This window comes from Enoplosus armatus, chromosome 3 (assembly GCF_043641665.1).
Source record: "Enoplosus armatus isolate fEnoArm2 chromosome 3, fEnoArm2.hap1, whole genome shotgun sequence".
In the NCBI taxonomy this organism is placed as follows: Eukaryota; Metazoa; Chordata; class Actinopteri; order Centrarchiformes; family Enoplosidae; genus Enoplosus; species Enoplosus armatus.
In genome coordinates, this window is record NC_092182.1 from 18,471,043 (window position 1) to 18,495,092 (window position 24,050).

Genomic DNA, 24,050 nt, shown 5'->3' on the forward strand with positions numbered 1-24,050 from the left:
TCAAATAACATTTAGTTGTAAAAGAGAATTTACATATCTTTATTTCACACTTGTTTTATTCTTTTCAATGGCAGGCAAGTGATCAATACGCATTTGCTGATGTTTCTCTTCTGTGCCTAATTTTCAAGGGTTGTTTCATGCTTAACGGTGAGGGACACACTGTCTTTTAGAAAGATTTGTTGGTAATGGAACAAATGTTTTCTAGAAATAAGTTTGCTCACACAGCAGTTAGTCAGCCTCCATCCCTAGGCACCCTGGCCATTGAGGTTGAAAGATTAGGACATAATATGCTGAGAGAGAGAGAAAGAAGAAGCGTGGGCTTTTCAACAGTCAAAGTTTCTGCCTTGTGTGCGTTTTCCCCCCCCTTCTTCTCAGGGGTAAAAGTTCTACACTGTGCCTACCTCTACCTCCCACCCCTCTTTATCTCACCCTCCCCTAAACCCCCTCCTGTTCTCCAATCCAGTCCTGTAACCCTAGCATTTTCTCCTAATGTTAACCCCAACAGACTTTCCACTGAGGGCTACTGCTCTAGCTCTCAAAAGAGGAGGCAGATCTTTAGGTATTGGGGTGCTGCTGACTTTGACTTGTGTGTTGCCATGCCCATTTTTTGAAAGTGGTTTGGTGATGATAGTGGTGACTTGTGGTGGTTTTTATATCTTTGCTTGGCGTAGTAGGCTGATTGATGGCTATTCCAGCACTGCACCGTGGGGCTTCCCATGGCCCATGCATGGCTGCTTTGTGGTTTCACTAGGGACTGATTGACCTACTTACCCTTCCACCCATCCACTGTCAACTACATTTTTTTTATATGAAGTAACTGCATCGCTTCCACAGTAACCTGTTTGTTTTGTGGTTGACTTAGTTTTGTAGTTTTTGTTAACATCTCACCTGTTGCATAGTAGCACATACAAATATGTAACCAGTATATACATGAAATAGTGCTGTTAAACTGAGAGTGAAGTTGAGCTGACAAAAAGGAAATAAGAAACACAAGACTGGAAAGAAAAGACAGTGTTAGCTGCAGCTAACTGTTATTTTCATTGTTGATTAATCCTCTGATTATTTTCTCGATTTAACCTTTTGGTTCTGTAAAATATCAGACAGTGAGTGAAAAATGTTCATCACAATTTCCCAGAGCCCATGTTGACATATTTATGTTGCTTTTTATTGTCCGATCAGCAATCAAAACCCAAAGATATTCAGTTTACTATTTTAGAGGACTAAGAAAACCAGCAAATATTAATTTTTACATTTTTACAAATCATTTTCTTGTGTAGAGTTAGATTTTTCGTCTTCAACTTTTGAACCATCCAATTTTTGGTGACTTCTTTCATTCCTTATCACTTTCATTTGTGCTGCCTGCAGATATGCCTGCTGCCATATAATTTAATGTGGTATTAATGATTTATTTTTGAAGCTTTTCACATTTCACCTAAAAATGACCTTAATATCCCAAACCCAGCGTTCATATAAAGTATACGTGTTAACCTTTACAGAATACATGCTGTTAAACTAAGAACACCGTAAAACCAGACTTGAATGAACCAAAACAAGAAGCTCTTTTGGGTGACACGGGTTAATTGAGTCGTTTTATGAAGACAGAGTGGTGGAGGCACATAACAACAACAGCCGAGCTTCCCTGCTTCCCCTCTTTGTGCGTGTGATGGGGAATGCTGTCGTGAGGAGAGAGTGGAGATGAAGTATCATGTGATCAACAGCAGAATCCCTCCTCCTCTTCCTTCTCCCGTTCATCCGGCTCTCATCTTTGTCTGCAGAGCGAAGCGAACAAGTGTGCGCCTCCCTTTTACAGAGAATGGCAGAGCACCCACCCTTCCTCAAAATAGGCTGTGCAGAGAGAGGACTCAAAATAGATCCTCCATTAATTACAGTCTCTCTGAAATATTTATCAGCCACAGCCACCTTCAAACACCACTCACTGTTACTAGGGTTTTACAACCCACATCCCTGTTCTCGTCATGGAGATTCCCACAATCTGCCTTACATGTTTTGAATTCATTTTGTTCTCTCTACACTGACATACTCTGTTCATATCCCTCTTCCAGTTCTAAGAGGATGAAAAAAGCAAGTCTTAACAGCTGACTTGGCTGTTTTTTTTTTTTTACTCTGCTGTCCTCAATGCAGAGTCAGAGTCACCTGCAAGGCTTTCTATCTACATTCACCCTAATGCCACACCACAGTATATATCGCACATTTTTAATTAAAGTTGTTATTTTCAAGCACAGTAGGACATGTTCAAATGGAGCAAAAATATTCTCAATGCTGACATGTCAATGGTCAATTCAACCATTCGCTTGTGATGGAGGGGTTTCCTCACAGTGGTGGTTACACTTACAGTGTGATCATTGGTTTTCTTGGCAGCTACACTTATCCAGGGTGACAACATCACAACAACACAATGAGTGTGTATACAGCAATATAGTGGTGAACCAGTGGTAGCAAGTGGTTATTTTGTAGATAGTGTGTGTGAGTCTGAGTGTTGATGTACATCTGCTCTTACTGTCTGAGTGTTGATGTACATCTGGTGTTAATTTACAGGTGTATGTGTCTTGTTTCTATGTAATTTCTCTTTGTCTTTAATACATATTTTAAGCCGCATGTGTTACTGTTTATCTGTGTTCAAATGTATAACATGTATGTATGCAAGTACTCATCCTGTAAAGTCCTTTGTGAATGTTGTCTCTAGTCTCAGATGGTTTGTGTGTTGAATTCATGGAAATTTGTCTCATCTAGTGTTACTGTACTATCCTCTTACACCCCAGTGTTGATTGTCTGGAGCATCTTTTCTCCCTGCATGTATGTTTTCCTATGTGGATGGGTTTGTGTGTGTGAATGTGTGTGCGTTGTCGAATGTTTAAATTGGAAATAATATCGTTTGGTGGTTTGTTTGCCTGATTTTTGTATTATGGTTTCACTAAACCAGCCAATATGCATCTGTGTTGAATGCCCCATCCTAAAGCCTGTCACAGTGTGTCCTCTCTACCTGTTGATGACCTTACTGTGCTCTTCTGCTCTCCCCTCTATCCTGTTTTGTCTGACTATCCTTCTGATTCTGTTTCCACCTACATTTGTCGCTGCTTCAAATTCGCCTCTGTGCACATATTCCTCACCTTCCCTATGCACATTTTTGTCTCTCTCCACTGAGTTTTCATTCTTCAACTCTACTCTCTGTGCACATTTCTCACTTGCTTCTTCTTAACTCTCTCCACTTTAACTCTCCTGTTACTTCACCTCTTCTTTTCCCTGCGTATATATCCCCATTTTTCTTCATTTCATCTCTTTGTCTCTCTCTTCTTCCTCCCCGTTCTGTCTTCTCTCAGAGGGAACCGTGAGAGCTCCAGCCGGGCATCCAGCAGTCGTCAAAGCAGCACAGACAGTGACATGAAGTGCCTGGAGCCACGGCCCTGGAGCAGCACCGACTCAGACAGTTCCAACCGCACCCTCCGGCCGCCCGTCACTAAGGCTAGCAGCTTCTCTGGCATCTCCATCCTTACCAGAGGGGATAGCCTTGGCAGCAACAAAGGCTCCCAGGGAAGCTGCAAAGGCTCTCGCTCTGGTAAGGACTGGAGAAAAGTTAATGACACACTAGAAAGACCTAAACGTCTCTCCTTTCTCCATTAGCTAACTGGTTTCTGAAACAATAGTTGTTACTATTCATTATAATTATGCTACTTAAGTGAAGCAAGCACATCATTAATAAAATGAAATATAGGCTAAAAATATCCCGTGTCATGTAAGCTACATTTCGAGTAGCCTACACATGTAGTGTAATGTCACTGTTCTTTAATAGAAAAAATATACTGTATACTATGTATTTCCTGAATATAAAACAGCACTGATTATAAGACGACCCCCCACCAGCTTGTTTTTGTAAAGGAATTTTTAGGAAACAGATAGGAAACACTTTTAGACTTGTCCTGTTGGGAAATTTCCTCGGAGATACTCCTTGTCCAAGGAGAACACAGTCCTCATCTTTGAAGCCTTTTATCTCAAAAAGTGAAATCTGATTTACTTTGAATAAAAACAAAAGGTAAATCTGACATTTGTTCACCTTGTCTCGAGGTTGCATCCTCGCACTCTCTCCTGTCAGGCTCTTGGAAGTGGTCAGAATGATCTTCTCTAGCTGGTAACATTTTCTTTTTGAGTTCATCATTATTAAATTCTATGACACCGGTTACCCTTGGCTGCTTGACAGATGAATGAGACCTTGCAGTTTCTGCGGGAAAGACATCGGGAGACACTCTCAGCTCTTTTTCACTCATTAGGAATTTATTTCCTCTGTTACAGTGGAAACTCCTATAGGTTAAACTGGACTAAGTAAACTCCTGAGGGTTGGTATGTGCTCAAACAGAACTTGTGTACGATGTGTTTATCCAACCACGTCTGAAATCAAATGTGTTTATACCTCCTCTTAACGGCCACACTGCAAGGTGGGTTAAAAAACCGGCCGCATTTATAGTGTTGCACTCGGTTGTTCACATAAAAAAAATGTGCCATCAGAAGGGTGTGGGGGGAGGGGGTTTCACTCACAAACAGACGCACTATAAACTGACTCGAAGAAACTCGCTATCACAACAACATTAAAGCTACAAACAACCTATAATGCAACATTTTCTGTATGAGCTGGTGTTTCACTAGTACTCTCCATTCGAAACGAAAATCTGATGATGTGAGTATGTAATTGTCTCGTCTATAATGCAACCCCCACTTTTTCAAATTTAATATCCAGAAAACACTGTCATGATATATTCAGGCTAATATGGTATGTTAATATTATGGTGGTTTGTGAACTTATTTAATATTCCGTGCAGGTTAAAACAAACGGGAATCATTTGTTACTATAATTAACCCCAGCCCCAAAACATTTAAACTAGAAAGAGGCTTCACCTCTTGCTGGAATCTTAAATTGAGTCAAGTGGTCCATGAAACTCACATTATGTTGTAAAATAAAGGATAATACAAGAACAAAATACAGGCACATGAATATAACCCTACAGTGTTTTGTTTTTGTTTGGCCAAATTATTTTGATGAGGAACTTTTTGTGGTTTACCATTTTCCTCCGAGCAAAAATGAATATGCGAAATTATTTCCTGTATCCATGTCTTCTTCTGCATCACTAGGCCTGCACCTAGTCAGTCCTGACGTGTGTCCCCCACCTGCCTCCCAGTCTAGCCGTAGCCTATTACCCTGCCCATCACAACAGCCACAGCCACAGCCCCAGGCACCGCCTCAGACTGCCCTGCTGCCCACCCCACAGCAACACCCTATGGGCAACCACATGATTGCTCAGGTATGTACCACCATTACCTGTATTTATGTCAACCATATCAGGAAAAATGACAACGGTTTAAAATTACAGAGGATCTTCTTGATTCTGGTGGTCAGTAGAACATCTTTAGTGATCTTATGTCCACCGTCCTACTCTAAATGGTTTGGTAATTCAGTTAATGTTGTACCTGAGGCTGAATCTGGTCATATGTAAGGAGAAGGTACAACAAGGAGGAGCAACAATATGAAAGTTATTGATAGTCAATGACATAATGACAGCCATTTCCTCTCTTGTTTCTCTCTGAGAAGTAGTAATTGCATTTCATTTTGTTCTGTTTTATTGCCTTATTTTATAATATTTACAAACTAAATGTGATTTCCATTTCTATCCATCTGTTCATTAACTACTTTTCCTCTGTGTTCTAACCCACGTTTTTTCCTATGTCTTCATTTCTCTTTATTCCCTTCTATCCGTCTGCTTCGGACACCCTCCCTCTCACTGGCTTGCTCCACTCTTTCTCTGTGTTCTGCCTCTTTATTTCCTCCCTCTTTCTGGTGGTGTGTATAGCCGGTGGCGTCTCTGCAGCCCTCTCAGCCTGTCTCCTACTCCAGCCCTTCCTGCCCCCAGGTTCTCCTGCCAGTTTCTCCTCCCCAGCAGTACACAATGGTACTGACACCCCTTGTAGCTTCATCTCTATCTATTCATTTAGTTAAAGACTGCATTACTGACACCCTCACACTTAATGCTATTGCCGTATTCTGCTAAAACACTTGCACTCTCATACCCTGTTCTCATTCACATTAGCTAGGTATTTAGCCACAATTGAGGAAGAATTGTGTTTTTGCCGCTCTGAACCTTTCAGGTATTACTTCCTCTTCAGGCTGTGTAATAATCTGTGTGCTATGCCATTTGCTTGTCTTCATGTCAAGCACATGCAATTTGCTACTACAAAAGAAAGTGACAGTTGGGCTTTGTGGTGCTTTATTTTGGTAATTGTAATGGTATATTCATTTTGTTTCCTTCTGATGTGAAAAATGTTTTTAGTTTGCCAAGCACTTTATATTGTACCCACAGTAGTGGATACCTTTGTGGGGGAACCAAATTTATGGTAGTTCTTACTGTTTTCAGTAGTTTACATTCTTTGAATATACATAGATTTGTGTTTAAAAAAAAATAGGAAAACTCTATATATTTGAGCCATTAACTCAAAAACTGAATCCAGAAAAAATTGAACTGGGTTAAAAGTTTTTCATAAAATTTTGGGAAGATTTAAATAGATGATTTTTGACTGAATGTAACAGTTGACTGTTGTCCTAAATATTGTCCTTTTGTCATTTACTTTCTCAAATAAATCCATGAAATTATAGAAATTGCAGCGCTCTCATCATAATCAGCCATGTGAGCAGCCACCCAATAAGTGTTCGTATAGACCCAAACGTTAAAGGAACTCTTCTCAAATACTCAGATGTGAAGATCCAATAACTGCAGAGCTGTGTGATTTATCTCGCAATCTAGCCACCATTATGTCCACAAGTCACCTAGGTTTTATACAGGATTGCCAAACATTCTTTTTTTTGTACTGAATGCAAAGAGATGAAATTGGTATCGATTCTCTCATCTGTCTCTTTGTAAGAGGATAAACAAGGGTATTTTCCAAAATGTCAGTGTTCGTTTAATACTCATGTCTCCAGTACTCTGACATTGTTGCTAATGTAGCTTTATGGCTTTGGTGATCACTCTGTCTCTCAGACCTCACTTAGACCTTACACCACAACTTCAAAATTCACAGAAGGCATTGACATAGAGATACCAACTGCAAACAAGTCTGCAGCCCGTTTGAAGTCATGACCTACAATTTTATCTACAGATATCTAAAGCTAGATTTGTAAAGCTATTGATCATAACCTATAGCTTATATATAACGATAGATGATCCATACAGTGATTTGCTATAATGCACTTTTTAATTAATGGTATGAATTAGAAAGTGCATTAAATGTCAATGTATAGATCACTTTCTCTAATATACAACCAAGAGTGCCAGCTAGTTTATGGTTAGCCTTTATGGCTAACAATGCCTGCCAGTGTGTCAGAGTACTGTGTGTGAGCGTCATTTGCAGTTGTTAATTATATCACACATGTTGTATTCATTACTGTTTAATCTAGATTCATGCTAACAATTTTGTACTTGTAGTGTAGTGGCAATCCAATGACATCATTCCCATTCCTCCCAGGGAGAAGAGCTGGCGCCCCAATTCAGCCAGATGACGCTGAGTCGGCAGGGCTCCAGTGAGAACCCCGAGCCTCCCCCCATGTATCAGGCTCCTCCCACGGTGCTGTCCCAGCATCCCCCTCCTCAGACAGGCTACATCATGGCTACAACGGGTCAGCCTATGCCGCCTCCGTCTGGCTACCAGCCTGCCACTGGACACCCCCATCCTCCACCTCCACCACCTCCTCCATCCCAGCCCGTCATGCAGGCCCCACCACCCCCACAAGGCTACATGCAGGCCCCTCCACCTCAACAGGTACGCCATTTTACACAGGTTGTGAGATAAAGGCATCAGATGTAGGTAAAAATTAGGTCGATGTTTTTTAGGTTTATGTTTACCTGATAGATAGTACCTGGTATCTCCATAGTACTATCCCAGTGAAATACTTTGTTATAATTTTGGGACCTTACCTGCTTGGCACTCTGGTATGCCCACCCTTTAGCATTTGGCTTCAACATATGATAAGTGTATTATTGTACGCTCACTATAATAGTAATTGAAATGCTGTAATGCTGTACCCTGATTTTGTCAGGCTTACAAAATTCACCAGGTAGATTTGTAATACATGAGAAGTGACACTGAAAATAAACCAAATTTTACTGTGATGTCTCATTGTTCTAGGGCAACCATACTGGACCATGAAAGTTTATTTGGAAGTGGTAATTTAATATTCCACTCCTACAGAGGATTTTCTCTTGTTTTGCAAGACATTACAAATGTTTCATAAGCCTAAGAAATAATTTAGAGCATTAAAAAGTCACACAGGGCATGCATAACCTAGGAAAGATCCTAGGAAAGAGATGACACTGTCACCTCCAACATAGTTAAAATGTTAGCAGTTAAAATGTTTGGAATGCTGATTTGCTGATGAGGAATAACTTGGTTTTTATTGAAGAAATCCAAATATGTGTTAAGGGAAATTAGGATAAGAATAATCCATTTAAATATTATCAGTGTTGATGCTGGTGGACCTCTTCAAACCTGTTCAGAGCCAATTTGAAGAACAGTCCTGACTTCTGGAAGTGCTCTCAGGGGGGCACATGTCACTCGTTTTCAAGAGCAAAATCCCAGCGTACTCTCATATTTATTGCTGAGCATCAAAGCTCAGCATCAACCCTCTGAGTTATTACCTCCCGACCACATACCTCCATGACACTTTCTCCAACAACAAAAAAAACACCCTCTGTCTTTCGCTGATATTGACTTTTGACTAAGTACAATTGAACATACTTTTTCGATTTACTTGGACATGTTGTCTTGACTAAATGCTCTCCAGTCAAAAATGTGTCTTCTTATTGTTCACTTCACTGTGCAGACTGATGTATGTGCAGAGTTTGTTTTCACATTCACCCTCAATCTTTGCAGTTTACAAATATTTGTGTGATGTGGAAACTTGAATCCTTCAGTGCACATACATGGACTTTTCAGTGAAGAGACATTTTGTGTCCAAAATATTTCCATATTCACAGATTCTGGATTTTATAAATGAGGGACAACAAAACCCATTTCAGATACATTTTGTCTTGAAACATGTCTGGAAAGGATCTTTTAAAGTGGACTCAGTCTGGTCTGACCCTCAACCCCCCACCAGTCCGCAAGACCACTCTTTGCTAGCTTGTCAGTCCCCACATCCAAAAAGATTGAGAGCCTTCACTTCACTGTATTTTTATAAGAGTTAAATTACAGCTGTGAACAAACACAATTCCAGGAAGAGCTGATGACATTATGCCTATAACTACTGGCAACAGAGGACTTGAGTGTTGTTGATTTTATGGGGAGAGCTACTGTGTGTACTGGAAGAATTCAAGTAGTTTATTCCATCAATGTTGCACATGTGTGAAAGGACCTTTTGGTTTAGTTCATTTCTCCTTTTAAATTTCATTTCATTTCAAACACGCTGACAGAATCTCCATTCATATCAAACTGTTTCTGCTTCCCTCTGATTTCTGCCGCTGTGGAGGATCATGTTCCTTACACCTCATATTAATGAGTGTTAATGTAAAGATTTGGTGTGGAAAGAGAAGGGTACACGGTGTGATCATCGCTGCACCTTGTTAACATACAGATATAGAGAGATAAAACTTGATTGCTTTCTTTCATCTAACACAAAATGAGTGATATGATGATGTCTTATGTGGTTTGCCATTATAACAACAATAGTTATTCCTGATTCATCTCTTAGCAATGCATAACCAGGGAAACTTTAACATTGGTTAAACAAGGGTTACAATTCAGTCATCTCCCTCTGCAGTAAAGGTGTAGAGGGAAGTAATTAGTGTTAGTCATTGTAATACGACATTGGAGATACACTTCACGCAGAACTACGTTTTCTGGTGTTGTGGACAGTTAAACAACGTCACACTGAGTAGTAGTTTTCCTGGTACCAGGGAATAATTGCTGGTTTAATTGACAATGGCTCAAGCTTACTTATAGTAAATACATTGTCTCTATTTAATACGTTTCAAGCTGTGGCACAGATGTGCCACTCGCCTCTGGCTAAAAAAAACTACCAAAAATGTGTAATCACAACCTATGCTGTTGACAAAAATAGAAGCCCATGCATCTTGATTGAAATGCAATAGGTGTCACATCATACCCCTTTGTCACCAGTCTGTCTCTCCTCTTTAAAAATGGTAATGCTTTATTTTAAAGGTCTCTCTGAAATTTCTGAATGATTTCCCAGTGATTTTCTTTAATTTTTTAATGTTCCCTGGAAAGAACTGTACCAATTACAAGGAAAGTACAGATTTCTATGAAAGAACTGCTCTGTTTTAAACCCAAGAAAATGTTCCTTTTGTTATTCATTTATTTTTGGAAACCTAATTCTTCAGATATGTTGAATTGCATTGTCTGGCTGTAGACAAATTGAACGCTGTTCAGCTGACCTGCTGTGCACTGACTGAAATACTAGGTTACACTAGCTTAGCAATTAATTAGAAGTGTACCAATGTGACCTTGTCTCTGCTTTGCCTATAAGTATTCAAAGTCCTTTACAGGAAACTTCCTAGGAAATTACAATCCTGTAAAATAACACATTACTGTAAACAACTATCCAGTAACGAATGCCATAAATATCACAAATTAAACAGATCTTTCTCTTGTAAACTTACAGAATTAGGTGTGACATATCAGTGATGTGATTCTTGTGAAGTAGCTAGATTCATCCAGTGGGGAGTTTTGGTCCTCGCACTCAGAGCGCTGTGCGTCACCTTCACAAGCTCGGTCTCAGTCAGCCGGCTAGCCTGTCACATTCTTCTGATTGCAGAGGCGGTGACAATAATGAGTTCTCTCACTCTCTGTCACTCACGCTCTTCCTTCCCTCCCTCAGGCTTTTACTTGATTCCATAAAGTAGTTATTATAATTCATATGAGGAGAGAGAACTAAATTGACCTGGCTATTAAACACCCTGAGGGAGACATTAGGCCCTGTAATGTTGCTCTGGGGCCAAGTTGTAAAGGAAGACAGTCTGTTGTTTAGTAGAGTTTTTAATGGCTGAAGTGACTTTTTTTTTAATGGCAATAGTGTTGTGGTAATATGAAGGGAATCTGGGGTCAGAAGTATTTCCTTAAAGCAGCTTGCCAATTAGAACATACAAACACTAATGAAGTACACCATACCAGGGCCAGAGTGACTCTTTCACAGTAGATGTGATGGAGAAAAGAGGGTTTACTGGAATCAGGTGCACATTTTACAGTAATTGAAGTGCTTTTATGTAATTAATAATAATATTTTATCCAAATGTACTTGCTTATGAGACTTTATTATTGAATAACTCTTAATGCATACCTACTATTTGCAATCTTACAAATTGTTTTGACATGTTACTGCACTGTAACTGCACTGTAGTTTGTTGTTTATTGCTTTATTATTTTTTTTCCATAGGTCTCATTCTCTGTGCTTTTATTTTGTAGTTCCAAGCTCTGACCTATATAGATGGTGTGTTTTTATGCCTTTTATCACCCTACACACCATCCTATATTATCGTCATTCTTCAATCTCCATACTTGCATAAACAGCACAGGCTGGGAATGGAAGATGCATTGTGTTGTTCAATGTGTGGGTGGTCAACAGTGTAACAGGAGTGCAAATATTGACACCACTGCAGCCTCTAGATGGACTGAATGTTGTCGTGTATGCAGATGAAGGTGGAGGCAGGAACTATCGATCCTCCTGACATTCAACTTCCTCTCTGTTTGTCCGTTTGATGTCTCATTTGGAAATTCTGTCTGCTACATTTAGCTCAGTTGTATAAGCCACACGTAGTTCAAGCTTACACCTCTGTAGCTGTTGTACATACTTTCTATTGAACAATCTTGTTGTACATCACTGTTGAACACTGACAAGGAAGCACAGTATTGAGATCTGCACTAAACAAGAGACATACAGACTTAGCAACTAGCTGGTGATATACAGTAGTGGAGCATTTAGCTGTTAAAGAGCCAGATATATCCCTGAGAAGAGACTAAGAACAGCGCTAAAAGGAGACTGAACATTGTACTTAAAATCATCACATGGCCAGACACATGATTCCAAATGAATGCTAATGTTGCTAGTTGTATAAATAGGCCACTGTTTGCTAACAAGTTTGCCATATCAACTTAAAAGGTGATAACATGTCAGTGTTGTTTTCACTGCTTGTTGCTGCTGCCCCTAAGCGGCCAAAAAGTGATGTTTAATGTATTTAGGCTGAGCTATGACAGTAAAATGTTTGACAATTTATCTTAGGTCGCATTTAAAAACCAAAATGTTCATGCAAACCGTATAAATGCGTTAAATGTGTGTTTAATTTTTTTTTTTCCCATATACTATGTCTTGTGGTTTATTGCCTTACTGACCATCTAAGTCTGGGGTCATCATCTTGGGTCTGTGGCAAAATAATGCACAACGTAAATAATAATACGTAAAAAAAAGTAATGTGTTTTCAGTGCCATGAAAAATATAAGAGGGGGTTACCTTTTATGGTCTCTGTGCCATATGTGAAAAAGGTTGAAGACAGCTAATCTGCTAATCACTGTGATTCATCAACAGTTATTCGTCTCTCTTTTTTGTGTATTTATTATTCTCTAAATGGTTTTTTGTTGTTGTTTCTGTTCAGATACAAGTGTCATACTACCCTCCTGGTCAGTATCCCAGCTCAGGCCAGCAGTACCGTGTGCCCCAGCCCATGTCCCACCAGGTGTCTTATACTGCCCAGCGCACACAACCCATGCCTCAGCCCACACAGCAGTCAGGTCAGTACATTTTGCTATGTTGTACTGTGTTGTGCCGTCGTAAACGCTACCTCAATGCTTTATAAATGAATGGATGGAAAACTACATAAAGACATATGATATATTTTTTCTATGTGTCCACATATAGTGTTATCACTGGAAATGTATTTATTTGGATCATCCAAAATGTATCCATAACAAGTTAATACACAGATACAGTCCCCTTGATTTTATAACGGTATTATGTTGTCTCTCAGCAAAAAACTGCTAAATCATATTCAATTTTAAGTCTACCAGGTGAAAGGTTGATTTTAAACAACCTTGTCTCTGCATTGTTCTGCCAAGTCAAATAAGCTCGGACCAAAATAGAGCTTTCCTCTTCTTTTTTTCATGGAAAACCTTGACAGCTTTATCCCTCGGCCCCTTTTATTTTGAGTCTTTGAAGGTTGGCTGTGTGTTTATACAGTATGTGACAGATAGACATTGTTGACAACCTGAATGGACTCTGGCTCATAATGGAGGCCTGCCAAGTCCACATGGATCATGAACATCGCGGTCACTGAGACCTTGCATCAATCCATGGCTGCTGCCTGGTTTGAAATAAGAGTTTTGTGATGGTGATGATTATCAAAAATGAAATATCAAAAATGTGAACTGTGACTCTTCTGAATTTACTCCAGTTAGAATTGTTGAAACTTAATTGGTGTGAAGCCTGTTTGTTCCGAGTTCCTCTACAAATACTTCTGTGTTTTGAAACCATTGATTTTGTGCAAATAAAGTGCTACTAACATCCACCTTTTTTTTTAATGAAAACAAGGTTAAAATAGTATATAACCCTAAATATGTGTTGTGTGTCATCCAAGTTGCCTCGGTATAGATTACTCCACCACAATCTGTAAACCGTTCTGTGGTCTGTGTTTGTTGAAGTATACAGTGATTTTCACCTCCAAGGCGAAGGCTCAACTATCCTGCTCCTCTTCCGCTTTCCTCTCTAGCACTGTACTCATTCCTGTATCACCCTACTCTAATTTCTCTCCTCCAATTGTTGTCTGTCTTCATCAGGTCTCCAGACCATGATGCCCAGCCAGCAGCCGAGCTACCAGGGTATGATGGGTGTGCAGCAGCCCCAAAACCCTGGTTTGCTCAATTCCCAGAGGGCAGGCATGGGAGGACAAATGCAAAGCATAATGGTTCAGTACCCACAGATGCCATCATATCAGGTATGGGCAGTTTTAAGTCAGCTGTAGCATATAGTTGATACAGGATACAAAAATAACAGTTAATGAGCCTTTCCTGGTGAGCTGAACAATTTAGCCCCACCAGTGTCCATAAACTGTACATGTGCCTAATCTTACCAGGTTAAACAGCTCCATCTGGTGCACACTTAAAACAACAATTTTTGGTGAACAGTCAAAGTTAAATGACCCCAAAATATTTATTGGTTTGATCATTAATCTTCATCAACCTGAACTTACATTTCATTGTGCAACCCTGTGATGAATAAACTTAAATCAATAATCATGTACATCTTTACACCAGAGTCATAAAACTGCAACAACTTTTTTTGTGATGCTTTTAATGCGAGAGTGGGTTTGAGCATCAGATAGTTTTGAATTGGCTTGAGTTGACCATGTCGGGTCCGTTCCAGAGGTCAGGAGTGAGGAGTTAAAGAAAGCTGCTGCCCTTTCCTGTGCAGTTGTGTGTGCGGTGTCTCTCTGGACTACGTGAAGCTCTTTACATCTGGCTGTTAACTTCAGGATATTGTTAAGAGGGCAAACAATAACCAAACATGAACATCATGCAAAGGATGATGGGAATTTTATTGTCCATTAAAATAGATGCTCCTCAGCAGCATCTGCCAGGTGATTACAGTCAAGATATTCCCACAGCACATGAACACACCACAGCAAGAATTGGCAGCTACACTATCACAGAGTATGCAAAACCAAATATGTTAAATGGGGTAAATCATGCGTAAAACTGGTATAATCATATAAACATTGTTATAGAAGAACCAAAAGTGAGGAAGGCCGAGCCAGTGAATGAACTGCTCTGTAGCTATGTGCAGTTTAGGACAGGGAGTTTCTGGTCAAGTGTTTGAACAGTATCTGTGGCAGAAAAAAATGTAATAACTACCAGATACTATTCCAAATGCTCATAAATGGAACAAGATAAAAATTACATCATGACAGGTCTTGAGTTAATCCTTCTCTTTGTGTCTTTTCTCTTGACCCTTGACACTTTTCCAGGTACCAGTGGGAAATGAAAATCAGCAGGTGGTGCAGCAGCAGTACCAGCAGCAGGTGATGGTACCAGTCAGCCAGTCTGTCCAGGGGCCCATGCCTGTCTACTACAGTGTTATCACACCCACACAGCAGAATAGCACAAGGTATGTATGAATACATCACATTCATATAAATTAAATAGCAATAGTATCCAAAGATTTGACTGTTAAAACATTTATTGTGCATTGAACTTAATGTGCCGTGATGATCATAGCTGGTGGTTTGTGGGAGCATTTCCTCATCAGTGAAGGTATTTTCACTTGAATCTGCATCCTTCTCACCAACATGTCTGCTAAAGAAAACTATTAAAATTGTAATTTCACCTTAGAGGAGTTGTGTACAGATGTGATATACTTACAGATGACTGCTTAACATTAAAACTTCACACCTTGGTATACATATATGATTTTATTTTCTTAATCCCCTACTCAGCATCGTTGTCTGGGTATCCTCCTGTACATGTGTGAATTACCGTTCGCCATGTATTTATTTTCTACCCCTTTGTATGTGTCTATCCTGCAGCCCGTCAGTAGGTTACCTGCAGCCCCCCAGCTCTGAGCAGTATCAAATCACACAGTCGCCGTCCCCTTGCAACCCTCAACAGTTGCAGCAGCAATATTCAGGTGAGACTTAAGTGTTAAGAGGTTGTAAAGTGGTCATTAGTAAAACATTTTGTGACTAGAAGATGAACGTTATTATAGCTCTTTTAAGATAGAATTTTGTTGTAATTCATTTAATCTCATTTGTGGGTATTATTCTCCCAAAATGAATGCCTGGAGTATTTTGGATTTCAGTGATATTCAAAATAAATGTTTTTTGTATTGGCACTTAAAAAGTGTAAATCCTTAAGAACAAAACCTTTTCTACAACTGATAAAAAGATGTGCTTCCAGAACCAATAGCATCATCTTCTTTACAGTGTTAGTCTTCATTTTGTTTGTGAAGGACTACTGCTGAACATGGTGTTCAGACTGGGTAGATTTTATGCCCAAGTATATACCAATACTTAGCTGTTAAGTCACAGTGTGCTTTATACCAACATTGACTAATAGTGGAGTTGCAACTGTCCTTTACAAAATCAGGTGAAAGGTATTCAGGGAAAAGTTCAGAAAGAGGTACACAGGGTTCACATGTTGAACCTGTAAATGACGTGATGTCCTTTTTAAAACGGGAATGTTTGAAGAAATTGTGGAAAACCTTAACTTCCCAAAGGCCTTGTTCTTCCATTTGGCCTTAAGTAAATGTTGATCCTAAGGATGGTCATGTTATCCTTTCAACCTCTGCTCTGTTTGTGCCATTTACTCAGATGTTGTTTGCTGTATTTGTTGAAAAAATTTGATTGGTCAGTTTCTCACCCCATAAATGCATGACACCCATTTATGTTAGTAATTTGTTCTAAATGTTATATTTAAGACTCTGTTTTCAAACCTGCCCTGAGACTAGATTTAACAATAGGCCTAAACTTAAGGTCTTCTTGATGTTGTCAGCAGCGTATTTTACATGTTTGGAATAATTAATGTATGTCATCCTCTGACATTTGATAGCTTAAGCTGTTATACTGGCAGGCAGACCAGATGGTAATCTTGAACCAGGAAACAAGGCATCATGGTGTGTTACAGGTGGTCTGCAGGTCATTTAAAAAGGGTCAAATTGTTAAATATCAGGTCTTAAAGTCATCAAAATGTTTGTATCTGTCTGTCTTTTTTTTGTTTAAATTAGTCAGTTGCTTCACCTGCAAAATGTGAAATGTTGATAATCTATTTAACGCCACTGTGCTTTATCTACTATACTTACTTACTGATACGTATCTGCTGCTCTGACCTGAACATGTACTTACTTGTCATACTTGAGCCACTGTATACACACAAACAAGGTGGATTATGGCTCTGTGTTGCTCAGACTTCAGAGTCAGCCTAAAGTCAAACACTGAACCACATGACACAGATGTTTTAATAGATTTTTTTTAAAACCAAACAAAAAATAACAGATTAAATAAAATTTACAGCAGACATATGCAATTGTTGAGCACTTGAACTGCTTCTTCTGATATGTTCTGCACTGCTGTCAACAGTAGTACATAGGTAGTACTTACCTATAAGAAGTATTATAGCAATATCATCTCAATTATTCCTAAAAGTTACTGTTAGTGGGATCATCTATTTTCCTCATACTTTACCTTTGTGACGATATAATAAATAATAAATGTAATAAATCACCTGTTTATCTACATGTGTGCCTGTCTCTCTGTATGCTCTCTCAGGAGTACCGCCTCCTGGGCCTGGGGTGATGGTCATGCAGCTCAGCGTCCCCAATGGACCACAGCCTTCCCAGAACCCTCCTCTGGTCCAGTGGAACCCATGCAAGTACTACAGCATAGAGCAGAGGCCCAGCAAGCCAGGAGAGCTCTACAAACCTGACAACACTCCACAGGTACACACAAATACACATGAAGCACCCAGTGGGTGAAGTTATTTGTAAATGTAAAGGATCTCATGAATCATACATGATACAGGAGGAATGGGAATGTTTTCAGCTGACTCCAGAAGTCTCTCTGTTAAATGAATAGACAGTCTGTGTGTTTGAGTAAATGGATGGAGGGCTAAAGATGTTATCATGGGATCAGGAGCATAGTACTCATGTGTCACAGTATTTTATGCTTTTCCTCTCTTTTTTTCCCCCCTCCTTGTGTCCAGGCCAGTACCCAGCTGACGAGTCCCTTGGCTTCCCCCACTCAGTCTCCCACCCCGTCTCCCTCTGGCAGCGTCAGCAGCGTCTGTCCAGGCCTGGGACCATTACCCCTCATTTCCCAGTTTCCCCGACCAGGAGGACCAGCTCAAGGTACAAGTGAACAACGAGGGTGAAGGTTCAAATACATACACAGATATCTTACACAGAGATGCAACAGTACTTTAGACCTGCAATAAACATGTTTACAGATACTCACCAGAGGACAAGAATGAGGAAAATGCATTTAAATGTTTAACTGTAAACAATGACTATGGGAATGATACCATGCAGTCAGATATCACACTTAATTGTATGCATCTGTGCTCACACACTTGAATACACTCATTCATTACCTGTTAGCCCTGATTGTTGCTGATGAAACAAACGTAGGCTTTTACAACATGTATCTTACTTTATAGTTTTCACCATCATTCTTCTAGCTTATGCTGTTATTTTTCTCACCAACATGAGCAGTCAGACGATCAGATGCAGTTTTACCATACAAACTGTATGTTGGGTGAGAACATGAAAGCACACATTCATTTATTATTAGTCTATCTGTTGTAAACACCCATTAGATAAGTTTGTGTGTCCGACCAATTACAGTAGGTCCATTTTTTCTTGGAATTGCAGATTGTAACCAACATTTCAGATGTGTCTACTTTTGGTTTTACCTCCAAATAAGTGGTTTAGATAATATTGATAAATTAGAGGTTTACATACAACCTGTGTGATCATTTAAAAGTTTGTGTTTGTGTTTGTGTTCTTCAGGGCCAAATTCATTTAATAAAAATGTTCTGATAACCATAAGAAATTATAGCCCAAACTACAAAAAAACAGATGGTCAAAAAATGATTTTTCTTTTTTAGTTCACAGGCAAATAAACATGTACATAAACATGAACTGAGCAGGGGTTCAAGCACACAGCTGTAACAGCTGTTAGAGACTTGTGCTCTTTCACCCATTTCCACTAACCTCAGCAGGTTCACATGACTGGCACTGTGACACCCGGTCAAACCTCCTGCACCCACACATGGCTTTAACCTCGTCCCTGTCCTCTGACCGATATTTACACATTGAGCCACAATACCTTTACTGACAAATAGACCCCCCTCTTTGGAATGCATGATCACACAAATACGTTCTTGCATCAGGTAATATCACCATGACACACGTCTCTTTTGGTCTTCCAAACAGCAAAATGAAAAAACACTGTAGTAGTGAGCAACATTAGACCCTTTGACCCATTTCTAATGGCGTTGGATGCTTTGTAGGTTTTTCTTTTGACTCTCCGAGCTGTGTTGAAGGAAAATTTTGAATGTGAAATCCATAAACCCTCATTAAATTCATCATCCATCTTCTTTTTGACTGCTGTATGTTAGTGTGCCAGGTACCTCTTGAAAAATAAATTTTTATGCCAATGAGACCTGGTTAGATAAAGAAAAAAGTGTGGTGATGAGGTTCACCTGGTCTCTGCTGGGGCAATAAAACTCTCAATTGAATTGGTTGCAGGATTGATCATTTTGATTTTAACGTGATTTATGTTGCTTAGGTGACGGGCGCTACTCTCTGTTGGGGCAACCTCTCCAGTATAGCCTATGTCCTCCTCCCCTCATGCATGGCCAGTCCTCCTACAGCTCCCATCAGGTCAGTACTGGCAGGTCTTTGTACTGTCTGAAACGTAACATAACCCTTTTACATCTTATGGTTGTGATATGTGATGACTGTTTTTGATATTAAACAAGCATTTGTTATTGAGGCTGAAAAGAGTCGTGGAATAGGTGAAAATGTCAGTTTTCATGTCAACTAGTCATCACATAATACCTTATATCCATATTTTTGTGAAGTTGGGGATCAGCCACAACCTTTTTGGTCACATTCATAAAATGTGGGTTGTGTGGAGATTGTTTGAAGTCTTTCTTTGCAGCATGTTGTGTTACCAAGATGTAATAAAGTTACATACATTTTAAATGGAAGCTATAATACACTGTGAGCTGGCCATCATTTCTCTCCATACTGCAGGCTTCAACATCTCTCTCTTATGCCCACTAGTGTACAGTATGTTGCAACTGTTAGTCTTTGGTAACTGGAAACACAAACTTTAAGGCTCCCACTGATTGCTTATACCCCCATCTAGTGTCTTGTTGTGGAACTGCAATGTAATAACAAGCCTCATAAAATCTGTATGTGTTCAGGGCCAAGGAGTAATGAAACACGGGGCACGAGGGAAAAAACAAACACTCAAATCTGCATCCACAGATCTCGGCACCACTGATGTTGGTAAGTTAGAGATGCATCATCACAGACCAGCATAACATCTACTGTTAATACATTTTTCCACTTTTAAGTTTTGATACTTGGTGAGAATTCCACGTAAAAGATTTGAGGTACATCTGAGCACCTTGACATCACAAGGCGGGCAAGTGTGTGAAAAGTACATAGCAGAGGGCAGCAGAGCGTGTGTCTAGATTACATCAGTTTAGTTAGTCTTAGTCAGCTTGTACTGCTTTGTTTTCCTCACAAACTCCTCCATCTGGTGTGGACGGCATTAAGTATACCTTCAGTTGCTGAGAGTATACTGACGTGCTTGCAGCACTGCATTTAAGCACAGTTCTATAGCCGTTGGAAATACGCCAAATTGGATGTCCTTTGGAGTATCCTGCTGGCCTCAGTGTCGTGCACACCATAATTCCCTCAAGCACTGCACATTGCAAAAGGTCTTTAGCTGAAATAGAGGAGCAAACACACAGCATGTCTCTGGAACAGGTGCTTCAAGTCTCTAAAGACACAGCGTGAGCAATCAAGCCTGCTAACATATTATCTCTCTCTGACTCTCTTTGTCTCTTCTTTGTCCAGTGGTGAGTCGAGTACTCGAGGTAACAGACCTGCCAGAGGGGATTTCACGTCCAGAGGCTGAAAAGCTCTTCAACCAGCTGTCGATGTGCGGTGCCAAGATCCAGTGGCTGAAGGAGCCCCAGGGAGGCAGAGGAGGAGCAGGAGGCTGTGGCCCCTGTCCTGGTGCAGGGCCTTCTGGGCCAGGAGCCACCGCTGGGCCCGGGGCCAGCATGGGAGCTGGGGGAGGGAAGGGCGACGGCAACGACCCGGCTCACCTCTACACAGTAGTGGCAGTGTTCCCCAGCACCATGGCTGCCCAGAGTGCTTCCTTCAAACTCAACAACAGCGGGGTCAGCCTCTTCAAACTGAGGGCCGCCAAAAAGAACTATGACCTGCGTGTGCTGGAGAGAGCCAGTTCTCAGTGAAAGGAAAAGAGAGGGGGAGGAAAGAAAGTCAAAGAGACGGAAAGAAAGACTCTTGGTGGAGTGGTGGAAAAGGAAGGAGGTCTGAGGGGGACTGCTCTTAGTGTACAATTTAAAAACAAAACAAAAAAAAACTTGAGTTAAATGATGTGTCAAATGTATAAAAGGGAAGAAGGTGTGAATCAAGAGGTGGCTGGTGTTTGGTTGCAAATATGATTTTGTTGTTTGTTTTTATTCATTGTTTTTGTTTTGTATTTATATAGCAGAAGAGCACACAAGACACGCAAGCATGTGTTTCACTGTTGCCGTGGAATGTGTGCTGCCATAATACAAAAACACAACACAATGTCACACACACACACACACACACCAGGAGACACAAACAGACACACAAACACAGGCAACAGGGTCACGTAGCACATAACAAAAACACACTGGACAGTCGACCTCAGTCAAACCTTTTCCTCCTCTTCCTCCTTCCTCCGCTCTCCAACCCTTCCTCCTTTTCCTGCCAACGCTTTCTCTCCTTCCTCAACTCTCCGTCACCCAATCGTCTCTTAATCTCACATATTTATAAATTTTCATACGCCAAGTTACACACCCTCTCTGCTTTCCCCCACCGCTCCCCCCCTCTTTTCTTGCCATGTCTCATACTGCCTCCTATCTTTCTCTGCTCCTGTCCCTCTCATGTACTCTCTCACTGCTCTCTCCTCTCTTGCTTTCTGTTTGCCTTACTGCTGTTGTGGGTTTCTGTATTGCGCTGTTTTTTTCTCAAAGGTTTTCTTTCCTTTTTTTGTTTTTTGGGATTCAATATATTTATATAAGTGATGTAAGGAATAAAAGAAATCTATATATTCAGTGATTTTTCTTTCTTTCCCCTGAGTGAAAAAGTTTAGGCCTTCCTTTATCCTTTACTCCTTCCCTCTTCATCCCCCTATCCTTTTCCCTACATTTGTTTCCTCCTTACTGCCCTCTACCTCACTTCTTCTGTCCTCTCCTCTCTCCCAAAACTGTCCCACATCCCCCCGCTCCACCCTGACACCCCATTGTGTTTGCGTTTTTTGTTGACAGCTGTGCAGAACGTATCAGAAGAAGTAGTTAAAGTGCACAATGATTGCATATGTCTACTGTAAATTTTATTTAATCTGTTATTTTTTGTTTGTTTTTAAAAATATAAAAGTCAAGAAAAAATCTATCAAAACATCTGTGTCATGTGGTTCATTGTTTGACTTTACTGCGGCTGACTCAATTCAATTCAGTTCAATTCAATTTTATTTATATAGCGCCAAATCACAACAAAAGCCATCTCATGAAACTTTACAAATAAAGCAGGTCTAGACCGACTCTTTATAATGTTATTACAGAGACCCAACAGTTCCCACCATGAGCAAGCACTTTGGCGACAGTGGCAAGGAAAAACTTCCTTTTAAGAGGCAGAAACCTCGAGCAGAACCAGACTCTAGGTGGGCGGTCATCTGCTTTGACCGGTTGGGTTTGAGAGAGAGAAAGACATAGAGAGGAAGGGAGAAAGAGAGAGGGGAGAGACAGACAGGCAGGAGATATATGGCAGCACTAGCAGTAGAAATAACAGCTGTAATTATAATAATAATGGAAATATGACTGATAATAGTAGTTACATCTGTAATAATAGCTGAGATTAATAATAGCAATAACAGCTTTAATACTAGCACAAAGAAACTCCGGGGAAGATATAAAGTTAGTAACATGCATTGGACTGTGATGAATGTGTAAAGATGAAGAGGGAGAGGAGGAAAGCTCAGTGCATCATAGGCAGCAGTCCCCCAGCAGTGTAGGCCTATAGCAGCTTAACTAGGGGCTGGTCCAGGCAGGCCTGAGCCAGCCCTAACTATAAGCATTATCAAAAAGCAAAGTTTTAAGCCTACTCTTAAAAGTAGAGAGTGTGTCTGCCTCCCGGACCCAAACTGGGAGCCGATTCCACAGGAGAGGAGCTTGATAGCTGAAGGCTCTGGCTCCTGTTCTGCTTTTGGAGACTCTAGGAACCACAAGCAACCCTGCATTCTGGGAGCGCAGTGCTCTAGTGGGGTAATAGGGTACTATGAGCTCTTTAAGATATGATGGTGCCTGACCAGTAAGAGCTTTGCAAGTCAGGAGAAGGATTTTAAACTCTATTCTAGATTTTACAGGGAGCCAGTGCAGCGAAGCTAATACAGGAGAAATATGATCTCTTTTCCTGGTTCCTGTCAGTACACGTGCCGCAGCATTCTGGATCAGCTGGAGAGTCCTCAGGGACTTATTGAGACAGCCTGATAATAAGGAATTGCAATAATCCAGCCTAGACGTGACAAATGCATGGACTAATTTTTCTGCATCTGTTTGAGACAGGATCTTCCTGATTTTTGCAATGTTACGGAGGTGAAAGAAGGCAGTCCTTGAAGTTTGTTTTACGTGGGAGTTTAAGGACATGTCCTGATCAAAAACAACTCTGAGATTCCTCACGGTGGCGCTGGAGGCCAGGGCAATGCCATCTAGGGTAACAATATCCTTAGATACTGTGTTTCTGAGGTGTTCAGGGCCAAGAACAATAACTTCTGTCTTTTCCGAGTTCAACATCAGATAATTACAGGTCATCCAGGTCTTTATGTCCTTAAGGCATGCTTGGAGCTTGGCTAAGTGATGAGGTTCTTCTGGCTTGATCGATAAATATAGCTGGGTATCATCCGCATAGCAATGAAAATGTATGGAGTGTTTTCTAATGATATCTCCTAAAGGAAGCATATATAGGGTGAATAGTATTGGTCCAAGCACAGAACCTTGTGGGTATACAGCATACAGCTTATGTGCATCTACAGATGTCTTAGTACTGTACCCCACTCTTTCATTCAGGTTTTCCTTTATCACCTGCCTGTGCATATTGAGCATACTTCTCTCAGAGAATGAATGCTTTTGAATTTAAGGGGGAACTCCCTATTTAACGCATGAAAGTCTATATGTTGGTCTTGAAAAAATGTTTTAAAAACCTTTTGTGGCTA

The 24,050-nt window shown here is 40.4% G+C and overlaps 1 protein-coding gene across 1 annotated transcript in view; it reads left to right on the forward strand.

The window, feature by feature from the left end:
• LOC139282321 (R3H domain-containing protein 2) overlaps nucleotides 1-21,075 on the forward strand; it is a 54,534-nt gene extending 33,459 nt beyond the window's left edge. The window contains exons 15-29 of the mRNA XM_070901950.1: nucleotides 506-559; nucleotides 3,339-3,574; nucleotides 5,140-5,309; nucleotides 5,856-5,954; nucleotides 7,522-7,815; nucleotides 12,657-12,792; nucleotides 13,834-13,991; nucleotides 15,021-15,160; nucleotides 15,579-15,679; nucleotides 17,316-17,485; nucleotides 17,749-17,893; nucleotides 19,335-19,429; nucleotides 19,978-20,062; nucleotides 20,639-20,785; nucleotides 20,855-21,075. Coding sequence (XP_070758051.1) covers nucleotides 506-559; nucleotides 3,339-3,574; nucleotides 5,140-5,309; nucleotides 5,856-5,954; nucleotides 7,522-7,815; nucleotides 12,657-12,792; nucleotides 13,834-13,991; nucleotides 15,021-15,160; nucleotides 15,579-15,679; nucleotides 17,316-17,485; nucleotides 17,749-17,893; nucleotides 19,335-19,429; nucleotides 19,978-20,062; nucleotides 20,639-20,785; nucleotides 20,855-21,042 — 2,218 coding nt within the window. The 3' untranslated portion in view covers nucleotides 21,043-21,075. The remainder of the gene's footprint in view (nucleotides 1-505; nucleotides 560-3,338; nucleotides 3,575-5,139; nucleotides 5,310-5,855; nucleotides 5,955-7,521; nucleotides 7,816-12,656; nucleotides 12,793-13,833; nucleotides 13,992-15,020; nucleotides 15,161-15,578; nucleotides 15,680-17,315; nucleotides 17,486-17,748; nucleotides 17,894-19,334; nucleotides 19,430-19,977; nucleotides 20,063-20,638; nucleotides 20,786-20,854) is intronic.
• The last annotated feature ends 2,975 nt before the right edge of the window (nucleotides 21,076-24,050 follow it).